Source organism: Desmodus rotundus, chromosome 5 (genome assembly GCF_022682495.2).
Source record: "Desmodus rotundus isolate HL8 chromosome 5, HLdesRot8A.1, whole genome shotgun sequence".
Lineage (NCBI taxonomy): Eukaryota > Metazoa > Chordata > Mammalia > Chiroptera > Phyllostomidae > Desmodus > Desmodus rotundus.
In genome coordinates this window covers 65483997-65510190 of record NC_071391.1, presented here as the reverse complement: position 1 = coordinate 65510190, position 26194 = coordinate 65483997, and the positions used below count along the sequence as shown (strand labels likewise).

At 35.2% G+C, this 26194-nt stretch overlaps 1 protein-coding gene across 1 annotated transcript; it reads right to left on the bottom strand.

Annotated features, from left to right (window-relative positions):
• Positions 1 to 364: 364 nt before the first annotated feature.
• On the bottom strand, positions 365 to 25169 carry ANGPTL5 (angiopoietin like 5). Its single transcript, XM_024574649.1, has 8 exons — positions 25018 to 25169; positions 22969 to 23113; positions 19632 to 19735; positions 17734 to 17827; positions 15512 to 15612; positions 13826 to 13946; positions 11606 to 11791; positions 365 to 1090 (listed from the first exon to the last, which is right to left on the bottom strand). The coding sequence occupies exons 1-8, from the start codon at positions 25111 to 25113 to the stop codon at positions 771 to 773; spliced, it is 1167 nt and encodes a 388-aa protein (XP_024430417.1). The 5' UTR covers positions 25114 to 25169; the 3' UTR covers positions 365 to 770.
• Positions 25170 to 26194: the final 1025 nt, after the last annotated feature.

The window sequence follows — 26194 nt, the reverse complement described above, 5'->3', positions numbered from 1 at the left end:
GGATTCCAACTCCTTCCAATTTAGTGCAAAAAGTGGAGGAGACTAGCTTCCCAAAGCCACCACTCATCACTCTCTTTCCACTCTCCTTCACTTAAAGTTCGTATCATTTCTATTGACTTAAAAAGAGACAGGCATAAATGTGTTTTAGAATGCAACTGGTCAGGATATAAATGAACAGTAAATTTGTTACAAACAAGAACAAAATCATTAATTACAATAAACCGTGAAAATAAGAAGGACTTTATTTTTGCAGCAAAATTTTATTACCTGCAAAATATCGTGGAATCACCTGGCAGTAGTTAGGTGTTTAAACCATGTGAAGTTTATATATTAACCAGCACAAAGTTATTCCTTATAATTGTCTTCAATCAAAATTATCTAAAGATTATATACCATTTAGAATAAATATACAAATAAGTATAATGTTCTCTTCAATTTTCCTAACAATCTACAATGGTTGAATGCTTTAAAGAAAAGGAAAAAACCTTCTAAAAAAACATTTACTCCAGAAGACAAATTATAATTCACTTAAATTTTAGTACATATTATTAATATCATTAGTAATAAGAGCATACATTGAGCCATGTTTTTTAATTAAAACTCTAATACCAAAATCGAAGGTTTCTAATTATACTCTTAACCCCTAGTTGATCTCTGTAGCTAAATTTTGCCAAAAATGTTTGAAAAACTCGGTAAAAAGAGAACTTTGTAAAATCATTTATATATTATCAAAAATAACTGTGGAATATGCATTATAATTTAAAATGAAATTACTTAATATATGGATGGTAAGTTCTTCTGATTTTCATTGAAACAGATTTAATCTTGACAGGTAAACTGTTTTTGGTCCATGTGCCCCACTGAATTCCAGTTGCAAGCAATTTTCCGGGGAAGCGATGAATGCCATTCAGATTTGCTAGACCACATTGGCTGAACCACCAGCCAGTGTTGTTATTGAGTTGACTGCAGCTCTTCACCGCCTGACCATTATCCACACATGAGGGACGACATCCATCATTATCAACATCTGCTGTGCTGAAAGGCATTGCATTTTGATTATCTTCTTTTCTGTAGCCCCGGAATGCATCACCTGGGTAAGTTAGATTTTGTAAATGACTAAATTTAAAGGAACTTTTTGTAATTTTACCAGCCTATAATGCAAAAGCGTTGCATCTAGAAATAAGATTTAAATTATTTTCTACAAGCTGTCACATTATAAACTCTTCTCCAGGTTGAACTATACCAAAATCTGATGCTCAGTTTTTCAACATATTAGGGATCTTTAAGTGGACATTCGATATGAAATCACAGTCCAAAAGGGAAGTTTGGCTGTGTAGATATAATCAGATAATATAGGCCAAAGATGATCATGTATAGCCCTGCCATTCATTCTTCAGTGAAGAGTAATGTGATGATTGTTAATTTAGGAAAAGAAAATAATTTACACATAATAGGTTTTCATATCGTGACCATTTGTAGCCTTTTAGGTAGAGAGATGTGAATAAATGTGAAACATCTGCATTTTAAAATCTTACATTTGTAACTTAAAAATTGTTTGGTTTTATTTATTGGCTACCAAGTTTACATGAAATTCTCCATGCCCTCAAGAAAATATTAGGTACACTACTGAAATGTGCCTTTTCTTCATAGCTTTCCACATAATATTTGAACTAAGTGCATAATAATTAAAAGAACGCATTTTTTAAATTTAATCTTCATTGTATTTTTTCCTATTACCATGTAGTCCCCTTTTACCCCCCTCTCCCAGCAATCACCATACTGTTGTCCATGGCCATGAGTCCTTTTTCTTTTTTGTTCAATCCTTCCACCCCTTAGCCCCCACCCCACTAGCTGTCATCTGCTCTCCATCTATGAGTCTCTCTGTTTTGCTTGTTAGTTCAGTTTGTTCATTAGATTCCATATATGAGTAAAATCATGTGATATTTGTCTTTCTCTGACTGGCCCATTTCACTTAGCATAATGCTCTCCATGTCCATCTGTATTGTCAGAAAATTTCCTTCTTTTTTACGGCTGACTAGAACTCCATTATGTAAATGCCCCATAGTTGTTTGATCCACTCATCTATTGATGGATGCTTGGGCTGCTTCCATATCTTGCCCATTGTAAATAATGCTGCAATGAACATATAGATGCTTATATTCTTTCAAATTAGTGTTTTGGATACCTCCAGATATATTCCCAGAAGTGCAATCACTGGGTCAAAAAATTTTTAATTTTTTGAGGTATCTCTATAATGTTTTCCACAGTGGCTGCACCAATCTGCATTCCCACCAACTGTGCAAAAGAGTTTCCCTCTCTCCACATCCTTGTTTTTTATTGATTTATTGATGATAGCCATTCTGACAGCTATGAGATGGTACTTCATCATGGTTTTAATTTGCATTTCTTTGATGATTAGTAACATTTAGCATCTTTTCATTTGTCTATTGGCCATCTTTGTCTCCTCTTTGGAGAAATGGTTATTCAGGTCCTTTGCCCATTTTTTACTTGGGTAGTTTGTTTTTTTGGTGTTGAGTTTTGTAAGTACTTTTATAAATTTTGGATATTAACCCGTTATTAGATGGATCAGTGAATATGTTCTCCCATTCTGTGGGTCATCTATTAGTTTTGTTGATTGTTTCCTTTGCTGTGCAAATCCTTTTGTTTTCTTATCCATTCCACTACCCTATGTCTTTTGGTCAGAATATTTAAGCCATTTACATTTAAAGTGATTATCAATACATACATATGTAGTGCCATTTTATTGTTATACTATCTTCCTCTATATTTTTTCCTTTATCTTTTTCTTTTCTTCCTCCTCTTCTTCTTCTTCTCCTCAGCCCCACCCCCTCCTTCTTCTTCTTAAAGCAAGCCCTTTAACATTTGTTGCAGTACTGGTTTGCTGTTAACAAATTCCTTTAGACTTTTTTTTAATCTGTGAAGCTCCTTATTTCACTTTTGATTTTAAATTATAGCCTTGCAGCAGACATATCAAGAAAAAAAGAGAGAAGACCCAAATAAACACAATCAGAAATGAAAGAGGAGAGATTACAACTGATACCACAGAAATAAAAAGGATTGTAAAAAATTACTACAAAGAACTACATACCAAGAAATTTGAAAACCTAGGTGAAGTGGACAAATTTGTAGAAAAATATAATCTTCCAAAATTCAATGAAAAACAAGCAGAAAGCCTGGACAGACCAACACCAGCAGACAAAATTGAAGCAGTAATCAAAAAGCTCCCAACACAGAAAAGCCCTGGACCGGATAGTTTCACAGGAGAATTCTACAGAGCATTTAAGGAAGAGCTAATCCCTATCCTTCACAGACTATTCCAAAAAAATCCAAAAACATGGAAGACTCCCCAATTCTTTTTATGATGCCAGCATCATCCTAATCCCAAAACCAGATAAAGACACAACAAAGAAAGAAAACTTCAGGCCAATATCACTGGTGAACACAGATGCTAAAGTTCTCAACAAAATATTGGCAAACTGCATCCAGCAATATATTAAAAAGATCATACACCATGACCAAATGGGATTCATCCCAGAGATGCAAGGATGGTACAATATTCACAAATCAATAAACATAATACATCACATAAACAAAAGCAAAGACAAAAATCACATGATCATATCAATAGATGCGGAAAAAGCATTTAATAAGATACAGCACCCATTTATGATAAAACACTCAGCAAAGTGGGAATAGAGGGACCATTCCTCAACATAATATAGGCCATATATGAGAGACCCACAGCCAACATCATACTCAATGGGCAAAAACTAAAATCTTTCCCACTAAGATCAGGAACAAGACAAGGTTGTCCACTTTCACCACTTCTATTCACCATAGTATTGGAAGTCCTAGCCACAGCAATCAGAGAAGAAAAGGAAATAAAAGGCATCCAAATTGGAAGAGGAAACAAAACTGTCATTGTTTGCAGATGGCATGATAGTGTACATGGAAAATCCTATAGACTCCACCAAAAAACTGCTCAACCTAATAGATGAATTTGGCAAAACAGTGGGTTACAAAGTCAATATTTAGAAATCAAAGGCATTTTTGTATACCAATAATGAAACATCAGAAGCAGAAATCAGGGGGAAAATCCCATTTGATATAGTCACAAGAAAAATAAAGTACCTAGGAATAAACCTAACCAAGGAGGTAAAAGACCTGTACTCAGAAAACTACACAACACTGAAGAAAGAAATGAAGGAAAACACAAACAAATGGAAACATATACTGTGTTCATGGATTGGAAGAATTAACATCATCAAAATGCCCATACTACCCAAAGCAATTTGTAGATTCAATGCAATCCCTATTAAAGTACCCATGGCATATTTCACATATATAGAACAAATATTTCAAAAATTTATATGGAACCATAAATGACCCCGAATAACTGCAGCAATTTTGATCGAGAAGAGCAAAATAGGAGGGATCACACTACCTGATATCAAACTGTATTACAAGACAACCGTAATCAAAACAGCCTGGTGCTGGCATAAGAACAGACACATAGATCAATGGAGCAGAATAGAGAGCCCAGAAATAAACCCAAGTCTCTATGGTCAACTAATATGTGACAAAGAGGGAAGCAGCATAAAATGGAGTAAAAATAGCCTCTTCAACAAATGGTGTTGGAAGAGCTGGATGGCTACATGCAAAAAAATGAAACTCGAGCACCAACTTACACCATACACAATAATAAATTCAAGGTGTATACAAGATTTAAATATAAGTCATGACACCAGTAAAGTCCTAGAGAAGAACATAGGCAGGAAAATCTCAGATATTTCATGCAGCAATATTTTTACTAATATGTCCCCTAGAAAGGGACATAAAGGAAAGAATAAGCAATGGGATCTCATAAAAATAAAAAGCTGCACAGCTAAAGAAAACAGCTTTAAAATGAAAAGAGAACCAACTATATGGAAAAACATATTTGCCAATAGTACCTCAGACAAGGGTTTGATCTCCAAAATATATAAAGAACTCACACGACTCCACTCTAAGAAAACAAGCAACCTAATTAAAAAATGGGCAAAGGACTTGAACAGACACGTCTCCAAGGAGGACATACAAAGGGTCCAGAGACATATGAAAAGATAGATGCTCAGTAGCACTAGCCATCAGAGAGTTGCAAATTAAAAGTACAATGAGATACCACCTCACACCACTGAGAATGGTCATCATAAACAAATCAACAAACAACAGGTGTTGGAGAGGTTGTGGAGAAAAGGCAACCCTAGTGCATTGTTGATGGGAATGCAGACTGGTGCAGCCATTATGGAAAACAGTATGGAATTTCCTCAGAAAACTAAAAATGGAACTGCCTTTTGACCCAGCAATTCCACTGCTGGGATTATATCCTCAGAACCCTGAAACATCAATCCAAAAGAACCTAGGTACCCCAATGTTCATAGCAGCACAATTTACAATAGCCAAGTACTGGAAGCAACCTAAGTGCCCATCAGTAAATGAATGGATCAAAAAACTATGGTACATTTACACAATGGAATTCTATGCAGCAGAAAGAAAGAAGCAGCTCCTACCCTTGGCGAGAGTATGAATGGAATTGGAGAACATTATGCTAAGTGAAATAAGCTAGGCAGTGAAAGACAAATACCATATGAACTCACCTTTAACAGGAACCTAGTCAACAAAATGAACAAGCAAGCAAAATATAACCAAAGACAGTGACCAGAAGGGCTGGGGGAGGAGATTATAGGGGGAAAGTGTGAAGGGTTTGTAGGAACAATTATAAAGGACACATGCACAATAACAAGGTGGGTGGAAACAAGGGAGGGTGGTGGGGAGGACTGGGATGGTGGGGAGGTATAGGGAGTACAGGCAGAAAACTGTACTTGAACAACAATTTTTAAAATGTTAATAAACAAACAAACAAATAAATAAATAAATAAAATTATAGCCTTGCTGGATGAAGTAGCCTTGGTTGTAGGTCCTCATTGTTCATCTCCTTCAATATTTCATGCTGTTCCCTTCTGGCCTGAAATGTTTTTGCTGAATAATCAGGTGTCAGTGTAACCATTACTCCTTTGTAGGTAACTACCTGCATTTCTCTTGCTGCTTTTTGATTCCCTCCTTGTATTTAAGTCTTGTAATTTTAATTATGATATGTCTGGTGTAGGCCTCTTTGGGTCCAACATGTTTGGGGTTCTCTGAGCTTCCTGGACTTGTATGACTTTTTCCTTCACCAAATTAGGGAAGTTTCCAGTCATTATTTCTTCAAATAGGTTCTCAATACCTTACTCACTCTCTTCTCCTTCTGGTGTTGCCAGGATGCCGATATAATGCTTCATGCTGTCCAAAATACTTCTTAAGCTCTCCTCATTTTTTAAAATTCTGTTTTCTTTTATTTTTTTACTTTTATTTTTTATTTTATTTTATTTTGTTTTTTAAAATTTTAATTTTGTATTGTTATTCAGTTACAATTGTGTGCCTTTTCTCCCCATCCCTCCTCCCCACCCCAGCTGATCCCCCCTCCCTCCCCCACTTCCACCCTCCCCCTTGATTTTGTCCATGTGTCCTTTATAGTAGTTCCTGTAATCCCCTCTCCTCACTGTCCCCTCCCCACTCTCCCCTGCCCATTCTTAGATTGTTCTTAACTTCAATGTCTCTGGTTATATTTTGTTTCCTTTTTTCTTCTATTTATTATGTTCCAGTTAAAGGTGAGATCATATGGTATTTGTCCCTCACCATCTGGCTTATTTCACTTAACATATTGCTCTCCAGTTCCATCCATGCTGTTGCAAAGGGTATAAGCTCCTTCTTTCTCTCTGCTGCGTAGAATTCCATTGTGTAAATATACCATAGTTTTTGGATCCACTCATTTGCTGATGGGCACTTAGGTTGCTTCCAGTACTTGGCTATTGTAAATTGTGCTGCTATGAACATTGGGGTGCACAGGTTCTTTTGGATTGGTGTTTCAGTGTTCTTAGGGTATAATCCCAGCAGCGGAATTGCTGGGTCAAAGGGCAGTTCCATTTTTAGTTTTCTGAGGAAATTCTGTTTTCTTCTTGCTGCTCTTCCTCGGTGTTTTTTTCTACCTTGTCTTCCAAAATACTGATTTGACCCTCTGCTTCATCTAACCTACTGTTTATTCCTTCCAGTGAATTATTTATCTTAGATATAGCATTCTTTATTTCTGACTGGTCTTTTTTTATGGTTTTTATGTCTTTTTTATGCAGCTGAGTATCCTTATAATCATTACCCTAACCTCTCTCTCTAATAAATCACTTGCCTCCCTTTCATCTAGTTCTGCTAGAGAATTCTCTTGTTCTTTCATTTGGGGTCTGTTTCTTTGCCTTCTTATTTTGGCTCCTTTGTATTTTCTGCCATACTTTTAAAACTATATATGATATAGCCTTAAGTTGTAATCAACAGCTCAGCTTATGCTCCACAGTATAGGGCAGAGTAATTTCTGTAGTTGGGTCTATTGCTTTCCTGCAGGCTGATGCCACTTGGAGAGGAGTGCTCTGCCTGAGAAAGACGACCTCTGCAGTATGGGGAATGACTCAGCATAGGGATCCTGGTAGCTGTTCCTTCAGTTCTCTCCCCAGAGCCACGAACCCCAGATTCTCCTCAAGCATCTCTAGTCTACTCTGCCCTCCTTCTGCCAGAGCCCAGCGTAAGTAACTGCAAATGAAATTTTGTGTTAGTCCTTTAAGAGGGTCTCTGAGACTCCAGCTGTTTCTCCCTGGCAGACAGAAACCCTGCTGGTTTTCACAGCTGAATGTTATCTGGGTTCCTTTATGACTCTGGTGCTGTAGTCTGGGTTACTCAGCTTGGGGTTTAGATCCCACACTTCTCAGGGGAAAACTCACAGCCCCTGAAATATCCCTCTGGAACTTCAGCTGTCGCCCATGGGAGACCAGCCAGCCCTCTCACATCTCTACACTCCCTACCAGTCATGCTGGGGTGATGTGGCTTCACCATCCATCCATGGTTATAGGGCTTCTCTCCAGCTAGTGTTCAGTTGGTTATTCAGGATAATTTCTCTACAATTTAGTTGTAATTCCAGATTGATCCTGGGAGGAGGTTAGTGTAGCTTCTACTAACTCCTCCACAATCTTGGATCCTCAAGAATACAATTTTTAAAGGGCTTACATTGGACATTGTATATACAATATCCCTGATATTGCCAATGATCTCAAAAACTAAGTATCTTGGTCAAGACAAACCAGTTAACTAAGTAGCAGGGGTAGAAGTCATATTTTGTTTTGTAAAATTTATATAAATAAAAGATTCTAATTAATCCCATTGCACCTAGATTTCAACTGTAGGTAAACTTTGCTAATAAGTTTGAATTAAAAGTGAAGCTATGTAAAATCTTTGAAGAAGTCAAAGCCCACATTTGTTTCATTATGCTTTGTTTGGCATCTCTTAAGATATGTCTTTGAAGAGTTGGAGAACTTCATTAGCACTGGTGGCCTATCCTATACCTATACCCAGAGCTTCTGTCTCTGTTCTTCATAGGGAAAAAAAGTGCCCACACTGCAAGTATTTTCAGAAAGACTATATTTTCACCACCTGCATAGCACAATACATTCAGAAATTCAGACGAGAAACAACACTTATGGAACATTGCCTAAATTAAATGATCCCTCCACAGATACTTTCCCTAGACTAAGTCTAACTAACCAACAGAAGGATCATACGAAGTCTGTCCAAAGGGTATCCAGCCATGTAATATGAAAAATAGACACATTTATTGAAAAAGATACAAGATACATTGTACATAGGACAATGACACCTCAGTCCCCTTCAAAGTAGGCACCTTGGGATCTCACACAGTTCTCCCAATCGCCACCAGCTACCTCGTCATATTTTCCTGAATCTCATCAATGATCTGAAATTACTTCTCTTTCAAAGGTGATTTTAGTTTGGGAAAAAAATAGAAGTTGCAGGGTGCCAAATATGGGTTTTAAGAGGGCTGAGTCACATGCATGGTTTGATATTTTGCCAAAACACTGCATAAGATGTGATGCATGAGCAGGCTCATTGTCATGATGAGGATGCCAGTCACCAGTGGCCCATAGCTGCAGCCTTCTGAGTCATCTGAATAGTTTACATGGAGGAATGTTCAAGCTTAATGAAAAATTTGATGCAACTCATTGTCTAATTGCTCAGTCATTTTAAATGTGATGGCCACACAGTACACATACTCACTCAATGGCATCTACTGCCCCCACTGACTAGTACAGTCAAGTCATCATTTTCTACACATGTGCATTCCAGTCCACTCTCCTTGGCTGCCAGGTTACATCAATGTCGTGCAAACCATTTTTGTTATATTAACAATGGCTGGAGTTTTTCTGGACAGACCTCATACATCAAATCAGTCCCTTTCTGGGTTCTATAAGAAATTATTTCAAAAATATAATGCACTTGTCCATTTATAAAAAAGAACCTATTAAAACTCACCACCATATTTTCTGTGAGAGTATAGCTAAAGGATGTGGCACAACATGGCACTTTGTTTCCTCAGAGAACCCAGAGACATTTCTCATGAGTTTTAGAATCAGGGATGTAAGTGCTTTTTGTGGAAAATTTGTTCAAACGTTCAACTTCCATATCTCAATTTTTGCTCTGAATTCAAAGCCAAATTTGTAGCCCACATGTCAATAGAAAGCCAGTTGAAATCTACCACATTCATGGTCACATTTAAGTCCCTTGTTTTACCTATGTTTCTATCTTTACATTCTATTCACAAATGTCTCTTTATGTTGATTATATTTTGTGATCAACAATGAAAAGTTACTTAACAACCTTATTGGAAAAATAGAGTATGCCAAAATTTGAGATTTATGACATGAAAACACTTTTTTACCATTATACATTTTATTCTCTATTTAAATCCTAATCATCCTTTGGAGAAACCCCACTAAACCTTCCCTAATATAGTATGTTCCATATTCAGATAGTTTGTTACACTTTTAGAGATGAAGTGTTAAAAATTATATACTGTAACTCTTTAAAATTTTTCCTCTGTATCAAGATTTGAAAGATTTCAGTTTCACCTAATATCCCAAGGCTAACCCCCCTCACTGTTGTCATAGATTCCAACCATACCAGACAACTCTTCGTATCCAATAATCTCCCTCCCTCTGTACTTTGACTCAAGCCATTCTTTTTGTTAGCATTCATTTGCCAGAAGCCTCTCTATTCCTCCAAGTGCACAATAGTAGTTGTCAACTATAAAGATGCCAAAATATCCATTGGTGAATACCAATACCTGGGTCCATGTTACTGACTCAGATTCTGCAGGACTCCCAAAAGCTTCCCAGGTTGAATCTAATATTAACCCCTTGTTCAAACAATCTTTCCTTGATGATTTTTTGTATGTGATCAATTGGAATCATTTTCTCCCTTTATTTTTTCATGAGCAAAATGATTTATTTTCATCTGCTGATTTCTGTGACAACTGAATTGGTACACATATTGATTTATCTGTTTTTCTTACCCAGATGTCTATAAAAATCAAATCATCTTTAAATTGGATTTAGATCTATCTTGAGATTAGTATACTGAACATAAATAAATAGCATTTTCCCTTTCAATACATGTATATAACTTGGTGTTTTCTTTAAATAACCAAGTATAGGAACAATGAACCTGAAAATCAGACAGCATTGTGAAAAACACATTACTTCAAGCAAGCATTTCAGTTCAGCATACAGGATAGTTAATGCACCAAATTTATTTCTCTTTTATTCCAACAAAATTAATTTTCAGTATTACATTTTATATATTATTTTTAGTAGAACACAGTGTTACTTTGGAGAGTTGCTTTAGCATCTTCTGTTCAACTTGTTTTCTCTTTCAGTGGGTAGTAAAACAAAATAGTAATTTCTTCCTTCTTCCCCCCCCCATAGCTTTATCAGTATTCTATCTTCAGTTTTATTTATCTACCCCTCTATATTGTGGTCCTTAAAGACTTAGCAATATATATAATTTATTTCTGGATTTCTGACACTAAAAATACATAATAAACAAGTACCATAATGAGCAACTACAGAGTTGAACTTAGTAGTTCTTATCTCAGATTTGAAAAATTAGCATCAAAATATAAATTTAACATCAAGTGTTTTGAAGTTCTAACAAGTTAGTCTATTTGGAAATAAGTAGGTGCACCAATGTATAGTTTAAAAGCTCTTAACTAGTTATACTATCACCCTGTGTTCTTGCCCTGGCTCAGATGTGATGAGCTGGGAATCTTAATCTTTTAGGTTTCTTCCCCTATGAAGTAAGAAGAGTGAAGATCAGCTCTCACATTTTGTGATTTCTAAATGCCAGGCTCTCTGAACATGAAAATGTAAATAATACCCTCCAAGCCAAACCCACAGGCTCTTTACCTAGAGAATCAACTGAGATTACATGTGGCAAATCATGATGGGCTGGAACAGTCATAACACAGTTTCCAGACTCAAGACTGGCCAGTTTTCTTATTCCTACTCTTTTCTGTTATCAGTCACATACCAAGAGAAATGCATTACGTTTATCTTCACCTAGTATTGCATCAGCTACATTTAAAGCTTCTGGGTAATTTTAGGAATAAAAAACTTACCAGCATTTCCTGAATACCGTCCTAAGTGAATTTTAAAAAATCTTGTTTCATCCTCTAGCCAAAAATTATCATATGATGCATAAGCCAATGTGTCATCTTCAGATTCTAATGCCGCATACAGCATAAAACTGGTATTTTTCTGATTTACTATATAAAAAATCTTTTTTAGTCCTAGCCAAAATTCACCTGTAAAAACAAAAAGAGCTTTTTAAAATGTATTTTAATACAAATAAGGATAACCCTTTATAGTGAGTTTTTGGTGTTGTTTAATATTTCCATAACTCTGAAATGGCTCACATAAATCATTGGAGGGACTGATGGTCCTCACTCAAATTATCAGTGTTTGCCTAATTTGCAAAAAAAAAAAAAAAAATCTTCCCACTTCTACTTCTCTATACTGGAGATAACTAGACACTGTTTCATTTTTATTTCTCCAAAATAAATTCAAAAATTTATTTAAAGATTAATTAAGTAAAAAGTCAAGTTTTCCCTTAAAACATGTCAGTAGAAAGCCAGTTGAAATATTATGGCAGGTAATGAAATGATGACTACTGGTAAATATAACAGGTGTAACCTACAAACCAACACATTGTTATAATACATTTCTTGATAATGCTCAGTTGAAATTATTTTTTTCTGTCTTTGAGAATAATGCTTTGTGAATAAATATTTCTTTTTATAATGTATTTGTACCTATGAATGAAAATGTAATGTAATAATGGAGTATCTCCAGGTTTAGGGTCAATATTTCTAAGACAATTGTAGACCTAGGATGAATTATTAAGCCCCCTAATTCAGAGCTCATACCTTTTGTAAGTTCTAGCTAATGGCTTTGTACTTCTGCCACCCACCATGACATAACCTAAGCGTGTACACTCCTGCTCTAAAATGTATTTCTCTACTTGAATCATGAAATGAGGAAGTAAAGGTCTAGTCAAAATAAACCTTAAAGAGTTGGGGGGACAGTGTTACAACATTCAAACTCTTAAAACTATAGCTAAGATACTAACTCCCTCTCCGGGGCTTATAGGGGTGTTTTAGCTACACACCCACTTAGAACTGAAAATTATCCTGAAGAAGTACAGGAAAAAAGAGGGTACAGGAAGTAATACAGAAGTACAGTTGTAACATGGGTCCCTAAGGGTCTGTGTAGTGTCTCAAAGTCTATGGCTGTCCACTTTCAATGTCCCTGCCATATTTCTCCTTTCCCACAACCCCCAATTTAAGATTTAACAATATATTTTATTTAATTTCAAGTTTTTAAAAACATATATAAAAGGTACGAATCAGTCTGTTCATGTTTAGGATACCTGCTTGAAGACCTTTTTGTCCAAGCTCATATAATTTCCCCATAGAAATAAGCATAATGTAAGGAAAATGACAATCCAGAGCCGGAATTCAGGAAGAAGTACTCACTGGAAACTTGGAGGTTAATAGTGAGAAAACACAGCTATTTGGCCTTATGCATAACATCTTATTATATTTCATGTTCCTTCTAAAATCACTAGCATTCAGTGCTAAATGCTTGGGTGACATTATTATGGGATGCTAAAGATTTAAATTATAACAATAGTAATTTAAAATAGCATAAAAATGATCAAAATCACTTGCAAACATTCCAACTATTGTAAAATCTACAGTGTTCAGAAATACTGATATTTCTATACACCAGCAAAAGCTACACTGTTGGGTGGCAATAATGTAAACAAATTTTACAATTGACCTGAAGTTTACATCTTTCAAATTTTGAACATAGTTATCTTAATTGATATTTTTATAAAACACTACTTCCAGTTCACATTGTTTGAATTTGTATGCCACATACCTAAATTCTTCATTATTTACTTGTGTTGACACAACACATATCTGAAAAACTTCAAAGTTTATGACAACCATGCCCATTCAATTTTTCATTCAACAAATAGTTGTTGATCATCTGTCAGAACTCTGCTGTGTGCATAGCAGATACTTTTAATAAACACCCAATTTAGAGTTTTCACTCAAACACATTCCAACAGGTATCTAAAATTAAAGATTTCCAAATTCCAACTGAAGATCTACTCATTTAAAATCATTTGGCATATTAAGAGAGTGATTTAGTCATCTATTGATATTCACAAGGATTTGCTATTTTTACTAACAATTTGACAAAGACACAGTCTGTAAGTGTAATGCCAAAAAGAAGGAAAAAAGATAGAGGAGAAATAAATATAATTTGACCTAAAAGGTCGCCAAATCCATCCAGATAATCACACCACAACCTTTGAAAATCAATTATCCCATCAATCCTTTTCTGTATCACAGTCCATCCACCTCCTCTGTAATCCATGTCACACATTACCTGAAATAGACCCAGAAAGACAAAAATAACATACTATGACTTTGATTCTTTGATATAAAACTCATGCTTCACCCTTAAGCCTAGAGAAAGAGAAGATACTTTCACTGACACTATCAATGCAATTCTATGACATTAATATATTCAGAATTTTTAATTTCTAGAAATAATTTTATTTATCATTAAAAAACTTGTAGTTAACTAGAACATAGTCTGTATGTCAGTCATTTTTAAATATATAGGTGTTTGTAGAATGTTAAGGTTATTCTCTTATTCCTTACTTAATGCTAACCAGTTTTCAATTGAGTAATAACAGTACTGATAAGATGTGGCAGAGTGATGCATTTCTTTACAAGTTGAAAATGCTGATTCATTTTTTTAAGTGTTAAATATTCCCATGTGCTGGTCTTTGATTGTTCTTTTCTCGAAAGGCCTGGAAGGACTGTGTTTAGACTGGAATTTTCAGACAGAAAGGCATGACCGGTGTCCCATCTCAGCAGGCACTGGTAGGTCTATCTGGGGTGCTGTGTAAAATGCCCCTAAGAGGACCACTGCAGGGAACCCATAGAAGTGACAGAGGAAATCAGAGCAACCCTCTCCATCAGAAATGTCCCGCTGCCCAGAGAAAGACAGGGTGGAGGAAGTCAGGGAGCAATGCTTTCCCACATGAGGTAATTATGCATCCCACTCTTCAAAAATTAGAAGACTTCCCTGTTCACATCTTTTCAGGCCCATATTTGAATCTGCAGGTAAAGTAATTTTAATAATTTAAAAATCATTTCCCACCTAATTGCTAATTTTTTGACATCTTGTCAACAGATGTCAAAAAATAATGTTAGTAACTCTGAGGAACTGGTAGTTAGAGAAAAATTGCTTTATTGTGTAATAAAGATTATCAATAAGGTATGATATCAGTGTCATTAAACTTAAAAAAGGGACCCAGAAAAAGTATATACATAATATATATTATAATGCATAATTTCTAGTAGAAATTTCTTCTAGAAATCCTAGCATAGAACTGCTAAGAATAGACATTAGCCATTTATTTTATTCAGTTTAAGAATGGTGCAGCTTCTCAATCTGTCTCACCTTAATAGATTTTTAAATTATTAATTTCTTACAAAATCACTTGTCATACAAAAAATTATAACCATATATAGGAAGGAAGATCAAAAGTATTTTTAGTAAGCTCCAAGGCCAAACACACTATTAATTTCTAGTATCCAGAAGCTAATTAAAGGAAGTATTTGTATTGCACAGTTCTGCCCACTATAAAGATTATACAAAATCTTGCACCAAAAGGATTTACTTTGAAAAGTATAAGCAAGAAAACTCAAGTAGAAAAGGGAAAGACTCTCTAGGTCTTTTATGCATTTTGTGGTTTGGGCAAAGAATTCCAAAATACCAAAATTTTGAAACTGGAGCTTATACTAATTTATTTAAACTTTTTCAAGAAAAATAAATAAATATTAAACAATTAAAGTTTAATATTAAATAAGTTGGTTGAATAAGTTATACAAATAGGATAAGTTGCTTATCCTATTTCATATAATAAGGGAAAATTTTACCTCAAATGGGTAGCTAGATCCTTCCGGATGGATTATATATAAACCACTTGGTGTTTTGGTAATAGAGCCAACAGTATCTTTAATATCAGTACAGTCTAAACCTAGAAAAGTGAAATTAGTTATTTATATTTGCAAGTGCACATTTAAGATAATCACTTTACTGTAGAGAATTAACAGTACTCTCTGAAATTATTACAGTTTCCATTGATGACTCAATGATTTTAACTCCTGGAAAATTAAGAAGAAAATACATGGAAAAACTGGGATTAAAGAATGCATGCTGCAGTAAACATAACATCACTGTTAGTTATTAGTATTCGATACTGTATAAAACTTTCATTGGGGATTAACATTTATTTTATATATTTATAATTATACAGTCTCTTGCCCAATAAATAATGCCCTTTCAGGAATTTAGGCTTATCTTGGGGGCATCCTGTGTAAAGGAGATCTATATGTATGAGGAGGAGAAAACCCGAAGGAGTGAAGTAGATTAACTACTATAGACATCTCTCTGACTACTCTATTCAGAATTTCAGAAACGCTGGTGTGTTGCGGCCACTATTATAAGCAGCAAAGGGCGAGAGGGGCAAAATCACTTTCTCCACCAAAAAGAAATTATGCTTGAAGCTAGAGCCTGCTCTGTTGACAATAGAACTATAGCATCCTATAATCACCCTCCCCAAAGCATTCTACAGTTGCCAGAGAATTGTGAAGATATTAATGTGGATAAGGATATTACATCTTATTCTAAGATACTTTACTGTGTATTATCTTGTATAAATGTAATAAAATAAATTCAACTCTTACAAGTGTCAATTACCCAGAAAAACAAACGCATGGAAGCCCAGGATTCCAGAGCCAGAAGCCCGGGTTAGAGTCCTAGTTCCTAATTGAAAACATTGGCTGTTACTCGACCTCTTTTGTTCATGTGTAATCCCATAATTATAATAATATCTACTTTGTAGTGTTATTCTGATGATTTATATCATAAGGCTTTATGTAAAAGACTTAGCACAGTGCCTAGCACACAGTGAATACTCAAAAGATGTCATCTACAAAAAATTAGCTATAAAATTGTTTGCCTTTCCCTTCATTTACAGGAGACATTGATTTGTTGCCTTTGTTGTGAATTACTGAGACATTCTTATAATAAACTTATGCTCCAAGATATGACAGAAGTTCCCAATGAAAGACTGATCTGGATTGGAATACTGCTTTGACTTCACCATCCAAATAAGTGTGAACCAACTATTTAGATTTTTCTAGGCTGCATATTACTCATCCGATAATAATTACCATCACAGCAAACCCTTATACTGCCTTCTTATGCATCAGGCAGTATTTTAGGAGTTTTTCATATACTTACTCACTTAATCCTCACAATAAATATTTGAAGTAGTTATTGTCAGTTTACTGATGAGGGTACTGATATTAAGAAAACAATAGATGAGGGATTTAAAGAAGGCAGCCTGACATCAGACTCCACCTTGTAACACTACTCTCTTAGGGTGGTTATGGGAAATAAGTGATATACAATAAAATAATGACAAAATAACATGTGAGTGCCTATATTAATACCTGACACATTGGAGATTCTCAGTAACTGTTTATTCCCTTCCCTTTGGAAGGAAAAAGAGAGATCATACACTACTAGGCCCTCAATAATATTTAGCAGCTTGTAATTTTTTGGTATTAATTTATATTTGTAAGATTTGTGGGCATTATTCGTAGAAACCCACACCTCTTGGAATCACTATACTGAATTTCAGTTCAAAAAGTACTAAATTCCAGTTTATTTCTGTCTTCTTTCTTTTTCTTTTCAAATTTTAAGTCCCAATTTGAAATACTTTAAACATGTCAAAAAATACTTTTTATAGGTGGGAGGAACTCTGAAACTTTCTTTTCTTCTAACTGAAGATTAATTATTAATAAAATGTGAGGGGGAGCCCAGAATTCAATTACATAAAACTATGCTATTATCAACAGATTCAGAAGGTCTGTATACAGCCATGGTTTTCAAACGGTGACAAATGTCTCCCAGTTTAGGAAAGTACACAGTGTGGGCTGAAATTTGCTTCATGGCAGGCATTATTCCGCCAATCTGTTAGATCATAGTGAGCTGTATTTTTTAAACAAAACCTCTAAATGCCCCAACCTATCCAGGTAATTTTTAAGCAATAACAGGCAAGAATAAAAGGCTGAAATACTGAAGCTCTCACCATGTGACTGAACTGGTCTGTGAGGAAGAGGATCCAGCTGTTTTCTAAAAACTTCAGTAGTCAAAAGGAGGACTCGATTCATGAGCTCATTAACCTAAATATACATGCATACATTTAAGTAAATTAATATTTGAACAAACCTCCATTAACTGAATTCTACATAACTGATATCTCTACGCCTCTTAGAAATACAGCTCTGAAACATATATAATGGCCATTTTTCTACATTGAATCCTTCACTCTTTTAACAAAGCAGCAAAAGCATATCTAAATAGCAACCTTTAAATTCAGTACTGTTTACCTCCTACTCGTGCTTTTACCTGCCCATTTCTGCACTTGACAGCTCTTGCAAATCTATTCTTTATATCTTGCTTGAAGCATTGTTGTAGTTTCCTATCCGAAGTCCCTGCCCCCTTCCTCTGCTCTTCCTCAAGTCATCCTTCACACCAGCTGCCAATCTGATCATTTCATTTCCCTGCTCAGACATTTGGGTAACTCATTGGTGTGACATTATAGGAAACCATTCCAAGAGTGGGAAATATAGCCCAGCCCCCACTCGGAAAAGCCAGTGGGGAGCAAGGTCCAATAGACAGGACCCACACCCACGGATAGGTTCTCCCGTGGGGAATCAGGCCTGCATTGTACCTAGGCTGCTATGAGACTTGCTTTTGCTAAAACTCCCTCACCCTGAATTGAGGCAGCAAATGTTTACTGAGTATCTTTAACTTCCTAAAGTCTGAGCTAAACCTCCCAAGTATGGAGTGTAACAAGTTCAACCACTTTTCCCCTTGATCTGTAACATCCTTCTCTTTGAAGTAATTAGCAACATTCTTTCCTTTGTTATCTATAAAAGGTAATCACCTACAGTGAACCTGTGCATAGTAAATGAGGACCATCCTCGATGTAATGTGCCCAGAAAAGCAATAAAAGCCTGTCCAAGCAGGGGTCAGGCTCTCTGGCCCTCTCGCTCTCTCTCTTACACAGCAGCCATGCCATCCCTTTTTCTCCACAAGATTTCTGTAGTCTGTGTGAATTTGTTCATTGTAGCCACAACACGCAGATCCCGTGGGCTGGAGTCCACATCATGGCATGATTTAATTCGTATTTCTTTTTTTTTTCTTTTTTTAAGTATATTTTATTGATTATGCTATTACAGTTTCCCCAGAAAAGGTAAAGTTATAAGAGTTCATCATTACCAAGCCCTTATTATATGAAATGTTAAAGGGACTTATCTCAGAAATAGAAGATCAAAAACTATGAACAGTAAAATGAGAATAATTCCTATTTCTTTAAGTCAGTATTTCTTCTATCCTCCACTCCATCCCTGCACCAACTCAAGTATTTCCACAGAATGCAATGTCCTATCCTTCTTATTCAACCTTTGTGACCTTTGAAACATTTATTCACCTTTCATGACTCAGCTCAGGAGCACTGTCATCCAGAAAGTTTCCTCGAATCCTGGATCTTGGATATCTCTTTTATGTCTTCTAACAGCATGTGCAACATTTTCGATATATTATTCTGCTCTTCTAGACTGTATAACCCTTAAGTAAAGGTCCATTTCTTTATTAATTTCTGTTTGCTTGAAGCTTACTAGAGATGCCTCCAACATATAGGACCCTAAATAGATGTTTGGACATGAACCCATTAAACAATTAAATGATTGTACCTCTAGCTAACTACCATATTTTGCTATATAGAATGTGCACTTTTTTGCCCAAATTTCTGAGGGAAAATAAGGATACACATTATACATGGGTATAAGGATTACATACATGGGTATAACAATAGGTATGATAATCTCATGTATAATGTGCACAAAAATGTGGGTGTACACAGCAAAATATGGGTATACTGTTGTGCAAATACAATAACAACACAATACCCAAAATCCATACCTGATTAGATAAGTAATCCAAGGAAGCTTGTTGCTCATCCATTATATTCCTTAGTAGTTTTTTGGTACTTCGTGTATAAGAAATGATAGAATTTTGCAAATTTCCTTAAATCACAATAAAAAATGTTTGCTAAATATGAAGTTGTTATAGAAACCAATTACAGTGAAAATAATGAATTTCACACAATTTTGGATAAATATGTAAACAGTAATTTCTCTAAATACTCAAAACTACATATTCTAGCTAGTATATTTTTTAATAACTCAGGATTAACCAAGAACACAACCATTTTTACACTTCTTAATGAAACTATGCTTCCTAAAAATTTAGATTACCCCCAAATAATTTAATCTAATATAAGTGAAAGACAATATTTTGAATATCAATTCTCACCTTGTAAGATGAGAGGTGTAGAAGCAAGAAGTCCAAGACTCATTGATTCTTATTATATAAGAAAGTAAAAGGCCCTGGCTGGTGTAGCTCAGTGGATTGAGCACCAGCCTTTGAACCAAAGAGTGACCAGTTTGATTCCCAGGGCACATGCCTGGGTTGCAGGCCAGGTCCCCAATAGGAGGCATGTGAGAGGCAACCACACATTGATGTTTCCCTCCCTCTCTTTCTCTTTCCCTTCCCCTCTCTCTAAAAATAAATAATTTTTTTACAGGGGCTTCTTATTCATGAAGTAAAGCATTTTCTTGGGCTGATGGTGAAAAACATGAGTTCATGCTTATGTGGATCATTTTAAATTCACATTTTGGGAGTGGGGCATAAAAATGATCCTCAAACAAAACACAAGTGCAGGCTTCACCTGCAAGTTTTGAGCACCATTGGCTAATGCCCCATGCCCAGTAGGCTTCAAGAGAATAAGACACAGTAATTGTTGCTTAAGTGAGTGAGGAATTTCAGATCTGGCCACTCTCTAATTGACACCCAGAGATTTTATTTTAGAAGTCTAGTCCCCCAAAAGGGCCAGGGGATGGATAAGTGCTAGCTAGGGCTCTAGGAAGTTCTTCTTACCTGTTCTGGGCTCCCTTACGAATCATCTCCATGATTGTAAGAATTAGGCTTAAGAACTTCACAACCAAGAATCAGTGCCCTGTGGCCTGGCAGAGATTGACAATGTTGGCATGACCGGTGTGACCGTTATACAACCTCCTTTGAAGATTCTGGGAGCTCTACCACAGTGGAGGGTAGAGGCACCACCCTGGGGAAATGGTGACTATTACCACCAGGAGGGACTGTGGTCTGTTGGCCCAGCTGCCAGGAAAAGGTTCTCAGACCAGCGCAGCTACCTAACCCCTGGGCTCTGACTGCCTGAAACTTTTGGTTGAATTTTAAAAAATGATCAAACAAGGGCACACACATGTGTTGACTTGTACTGAATACAGCTGTCAAAAATCATGTCAGCAGATGTAATGGACATGGGTTGGATATGGGGGAAAGGGACATAAATGAAGATGTATGAGGGACCCATGGATGGAGCCAAGGGGGGTGGAATTAAGGATAGGAGGTGGGCGTGGGTAGGATGGAGGAAAGTGGTAGTGGAAAAATGGAGACAACCATATTCGGACATCAACAGAAAAAAGTAAAAAATATATACTAAGGCAATTATTCATACTCACAATCTTTTTATTCATCAGATGGGTCTGGTGCAGTTTTAGCTGATTTAAAATAGTTCAAAATTGTATAATTAAAAATCTTTTTTTAAAAAAAGAAAAAAGGAATAATCCCCTATTATGTTATTTAATTTTAAAATTAACCTTTTTTTTTAGTTTTTATACTATGCCATATTTTTATGTAAACAAATTACTAACACACATACACGTGCTCACATCATAAATAGTCAAATGTTTGGGTTGGTTTGTTAATGATTGAATTTTCACTATGTATTTTCCTTTTTAAAAATGATTTTATTTTAAAACAATCTTACTGAGAGAATAGTTGCAAGAAGAGTACAAAGAACTTTTTCCTAAATTATTTGAGAGCTTGCTGCCATGATGTCCCTGAGTATTTCAGTGTGTATTTCTTACATCAGGACATTCTCTACAATACTCCCATCAAAATTAGGCAATAAACATTGACTACCACATATTTATGAGACCTGATGATGTCCTTTATCACACAAGGAACCGCACATTATTGCATACATTATTCTTTTAAAAATTGTTGTATTTCTATGTTCCTTTTACTCAAGCAGTAGAATCACATTAATAATTCCTGATATTTTAAAATCTACCTCACCCAGTCTTCATCTCTCTTTTTTACTTTGTCCCTTAGTTTCTACTAGATTCTTCATGATTTTAGACATCTTTTTTTAGAAAGAACACTTTCTGTTTGCTTTTATTGAATTTATTGTATTGACATTGGCTAATAAAATTATATAGGTTTCAGGTGCACAACTCTACATCTGGAAATTATATTGTGTTCACTACCCCAAGTCAAGTCTCCCTCCATCACCATTGTGTCTCTTTTACCCTCTCCTAGCTCCCCTCACCCGTTTCCCTCTGGTAGTCACCATGCTGTTGTCTGGGAGGGTTGCTTTGTTTTGTTTTGTTTTGTTTTGTTTTTGCTTAATTCCTTCACCTTTTTCACCCAGCCCCACAACTCCTCTTCTGACAGCAGTCAGTCCATTCTCTGAGTGTGTTACTATTTAGTTGTTAGTTTATTCTTTTCATAATAGACTTAAAGCTCCACACCCTGGTCTGAGAAGCCTGAGACACTTGTATTATACATAGAACTAAGCACACTAAAGCCAATTTTTTTTTATAGTTTGTGACCTATAGCCCTGTAAGAACTGGATCAAATTACCACCTCTCCCACTTCTGAGTCCCCTTTTCCATTCCACCCCTATGCACATGTAATAGACCATGAAAATTACTGCATTGTTACTCAATAGTTTTAAACAAGAATTGAGATTTTCAACTTTTCATATTTTATGTTTTGTTACATAAATTGTTGTGAATTTGTATTATACCTTGTAGCCATTATTCAGTATTAATGAATTCCCCCCTCAAAACTAAGATGAAATTTCCTATTGTCTCAAATGGAAGAAGGAATAGCTCTGAGCAAATTGATACAATACTACTATCAGCGCCCTCTGGTTTGCCCCTTTTTTCTCTGGTCTCTTGATGCCACTGGGCTACATAGAAGGATTTGTTCATTTATCAAATATTTACTAAGCCCATACTATGTGTCAAACACAGAAAACCTCTGGCCTAGCATGATCAGGATATATATAAAATCACCCAAATAAGATGTAAGATGTAGTTTTTCTGTGTCCACCCTAGAAATAATAAAATCATATACCTTTATAATTGTGGTTATTTGTAATACTTACTACACATGAAATGTTTTTCTTCTCGTACAATTTTAGTTTTAATATCACATGATTCCTCACAATCTTCCTTATAAACAGTATCATTACTTTTACTTTCATCTTTTGTGTGAGATACATCTTCTACAATATTCACTACTGTAGAATCCTTTACGTTAAAAAATAGAAATAAGAAAAATATATGAAGTATGTTATATGGCCTAACACACAATGAATAAAAAGACTAAACAGAAAGATGACATTTCATGACATAACAAGGATGATCATTCATGAAAAAAACAAAACAATGAACTGGTTAGTTCAAACTTCTACAAATAAACCCTATGGGTAGATTTGGGTTATGAATAATAATTCCATGTTAGTTCAATACTTTTGCTTTCCTCTTTTCTTCTTAAATTCCAAAAGCCCTTACAGTCAGCCCTTGATATCCACAGATATTGGTCACAGGACCCCTGCAGACATCCAAACCCACAGATGCTCAGGTACCTTATGTAAAATGGCACAGTATTCACTTATAATCTGTGCCTTTCTTAATGTGTACTTTAAATCATATCTAGATTACTTGTAATACCTAATACAATATACATGCTGGGTAAATACTTGTTATACTATATTGTTTGAAGAACAGTGACTAGGAAAAGGTCTGTACCTGTTCAGTACAGGAGCAACCATCATAGGCCTACCTTCACCAAATTTTTCTATCCACAGTTAGTTGAATCTATGGACACAGAACCCACAGATGCAGAGGGCCAACTGCATTTAAGCTCTGTTTTCTATAACTGTGGCTCTGTGTGGCTTTAATTTTTGCACATCTGTGTGTGTGTGATACAGTGCTAAGCCATCTGTCTTCTGGGAAGCTTGCAATTTGAAGTTTCTTGAACACAGACTAAGAAGTTTCCCTGAGATACGTATAACATTGCCAAATAGACTTTCTGACACTAATTATTAGGAATCATGTTGGGCAGGGGGGGGGGGGGGGCGGCGGTGGAGGATGGAGAAATGTAGTAGAATTGTCACTTTTGTATAAGCTAAAGAATTTAGAGATTTAAAAGTAAAGTACTCATAAATTTGAAAGGTATCAGTTATAACAGAAAAGAAAGCATGAAATTTTGCTTTGCAAAATCAACAACAGATGTCATCTTACAAAGCCAGCTACAGCTGTCATTCCAACAGTATCTATTCTTGGTACTATGGTTCCATCAATGTTACAATATATTTTGATAGAAATCATATTGATTTAAATAACTCATTTTTAAAAAATAACAACAAGCTTTGTCCTCCTTTGACCTGGATATTGAGAGAAAGGTAAAAAACTAATCATTTATAAAATATATCCACCCCAAAAAGATAAACATATTTTGTTAGATAGATCTATTTTTTAACTCTTGCTCTTTCTCTTCTACTCTTATAATAATACTAGATGATTTCAAAAACCTAGGTTACAAGTATATTTCTTCAGGTTGAAATAAGATTCTTAAATATTTAGTATTTTAGAGAGTTATTAATATTTCTTTAGCTTTCCAAGAATTTATTCTTCCTTAACTTTTGAACCTCAGAATTTGGTGTCCATAGAGTGGTAAATATTTAAATACAAACCCCCATACACTCATAGCATTGTATATAACATATTAGCTATTACTCTGACATTGCTTTGAATAAAAGTTTCTAATATCCTAGGTAATCACTCACAAGACTATATTTGAAATATGAAAGTTTATAGAATAGTTTTCCAAGTGAAGTGAATTTTTTAATTACCTACCAGATAGTTCATTATCAAAATTAATCAGAAAGTTGCTAGCTAGTTTTTAACCTAGGCCTGCAATTTCTTTAAAATATTTTCACAAGAAATGTATAGAGTCAATCCTCAGTTGATGGTTTTCTACATTTTAAAATAACATCATTTAAGCAAAGTTTCAGCATTTCTAAATAAACACTATTTTTTTCATAAATTATATTGGGTAGTATAATTAATCTTTTCAAACATCTAATATAAATATTTAAAACCATATAATCATGCTTTCCTACCTAAAATAATATTGCTAAAATTCTTACCGTAGATTGATGTACACAGTTAGCTTGTATAGTTTTTCCACAAATAAAAATACATATATTTACGAACAAGAGCGAGGCTTGGGAAAGATATATCATATTTTTCTTGAAGAAATAAAAACTTCTTCAAATATCAGTCAGCTGTCTGTGGAAAGAACTACAGTGCACAGAGTCTTAAGTCAAAAACTTCTGGAAGGTGTACAAGAAAAACAGAAGCCAATACTTACTGGTTTCCCTGCCCTCGTTTGAAACTACACCCTTCATGTGAAAAACAAGGTAGCCTCTAGAGATCCTTCATTTGAAGTTATAAAAACCCCCTTTTTATCACTAAATGCATTCATTATACATCATGCTTTTGGAACATGGGCAATAAATAATTAGATAGATCATAAATTTATGAATCCATCCAGTTTTTATGTCAGATTTTTTTGCATTAGAAAAATACCTTTGATAAGAAGTATCTCAATAATTATGAACTGGTTGGAATAAAGATAATAAGAAAGTAGACATGAGTGATGGAGTGGAAATAGTATTACATTGGAACTATTTCTAAAAATACTAAGTAGAAATTTAATCAATGTGGACGTCCACAGCGGATAGGTAATTCAGAGTTAAAATATGCTTCGAACTGAAATTAGCGATCAATGATGGTCATATTAACCTCATAAATGCCAAATTTCTAGTACTCTGATTTGTATGTTTTTCATCTATATTGTTAAAAGTTAAACATTTTTAAACATAAGGGAACGATCGTTATTGAAAATTACCACTGTGAACGTTGATAGGTCAATGTCTGTGACAGGTCTTCATTCTCCCATACAATGGCTCCTTTTCTTCATCACATAAACATGCCTAAGTCTTCACTATCTTAAAATTAAGAGGCAAAGCAAAACGTTCCTGAGTTTTGCTTCCTGTTCAAGGTATTATTTTCTCCATGTCCTTTCCTAGCCTGAGAACAACAGGGTAGAGACCATAGTTTTTATGTTTCCAGCATAGTGATTGGTATACAGTAGGCCCTCAAATATAAATTAGTGAAGTAATATCCTAAATATCCTCTGACTTTATTTCTTCACTATCCGTTACTTAAACTCAAACAATTCTTATCTCTTAACCTAGTGAAACTTTCTCAGTTTCTCCAGTGAGGCGGTGTGGGGTGGTATGGAGTGCTGGCTGTGGGACC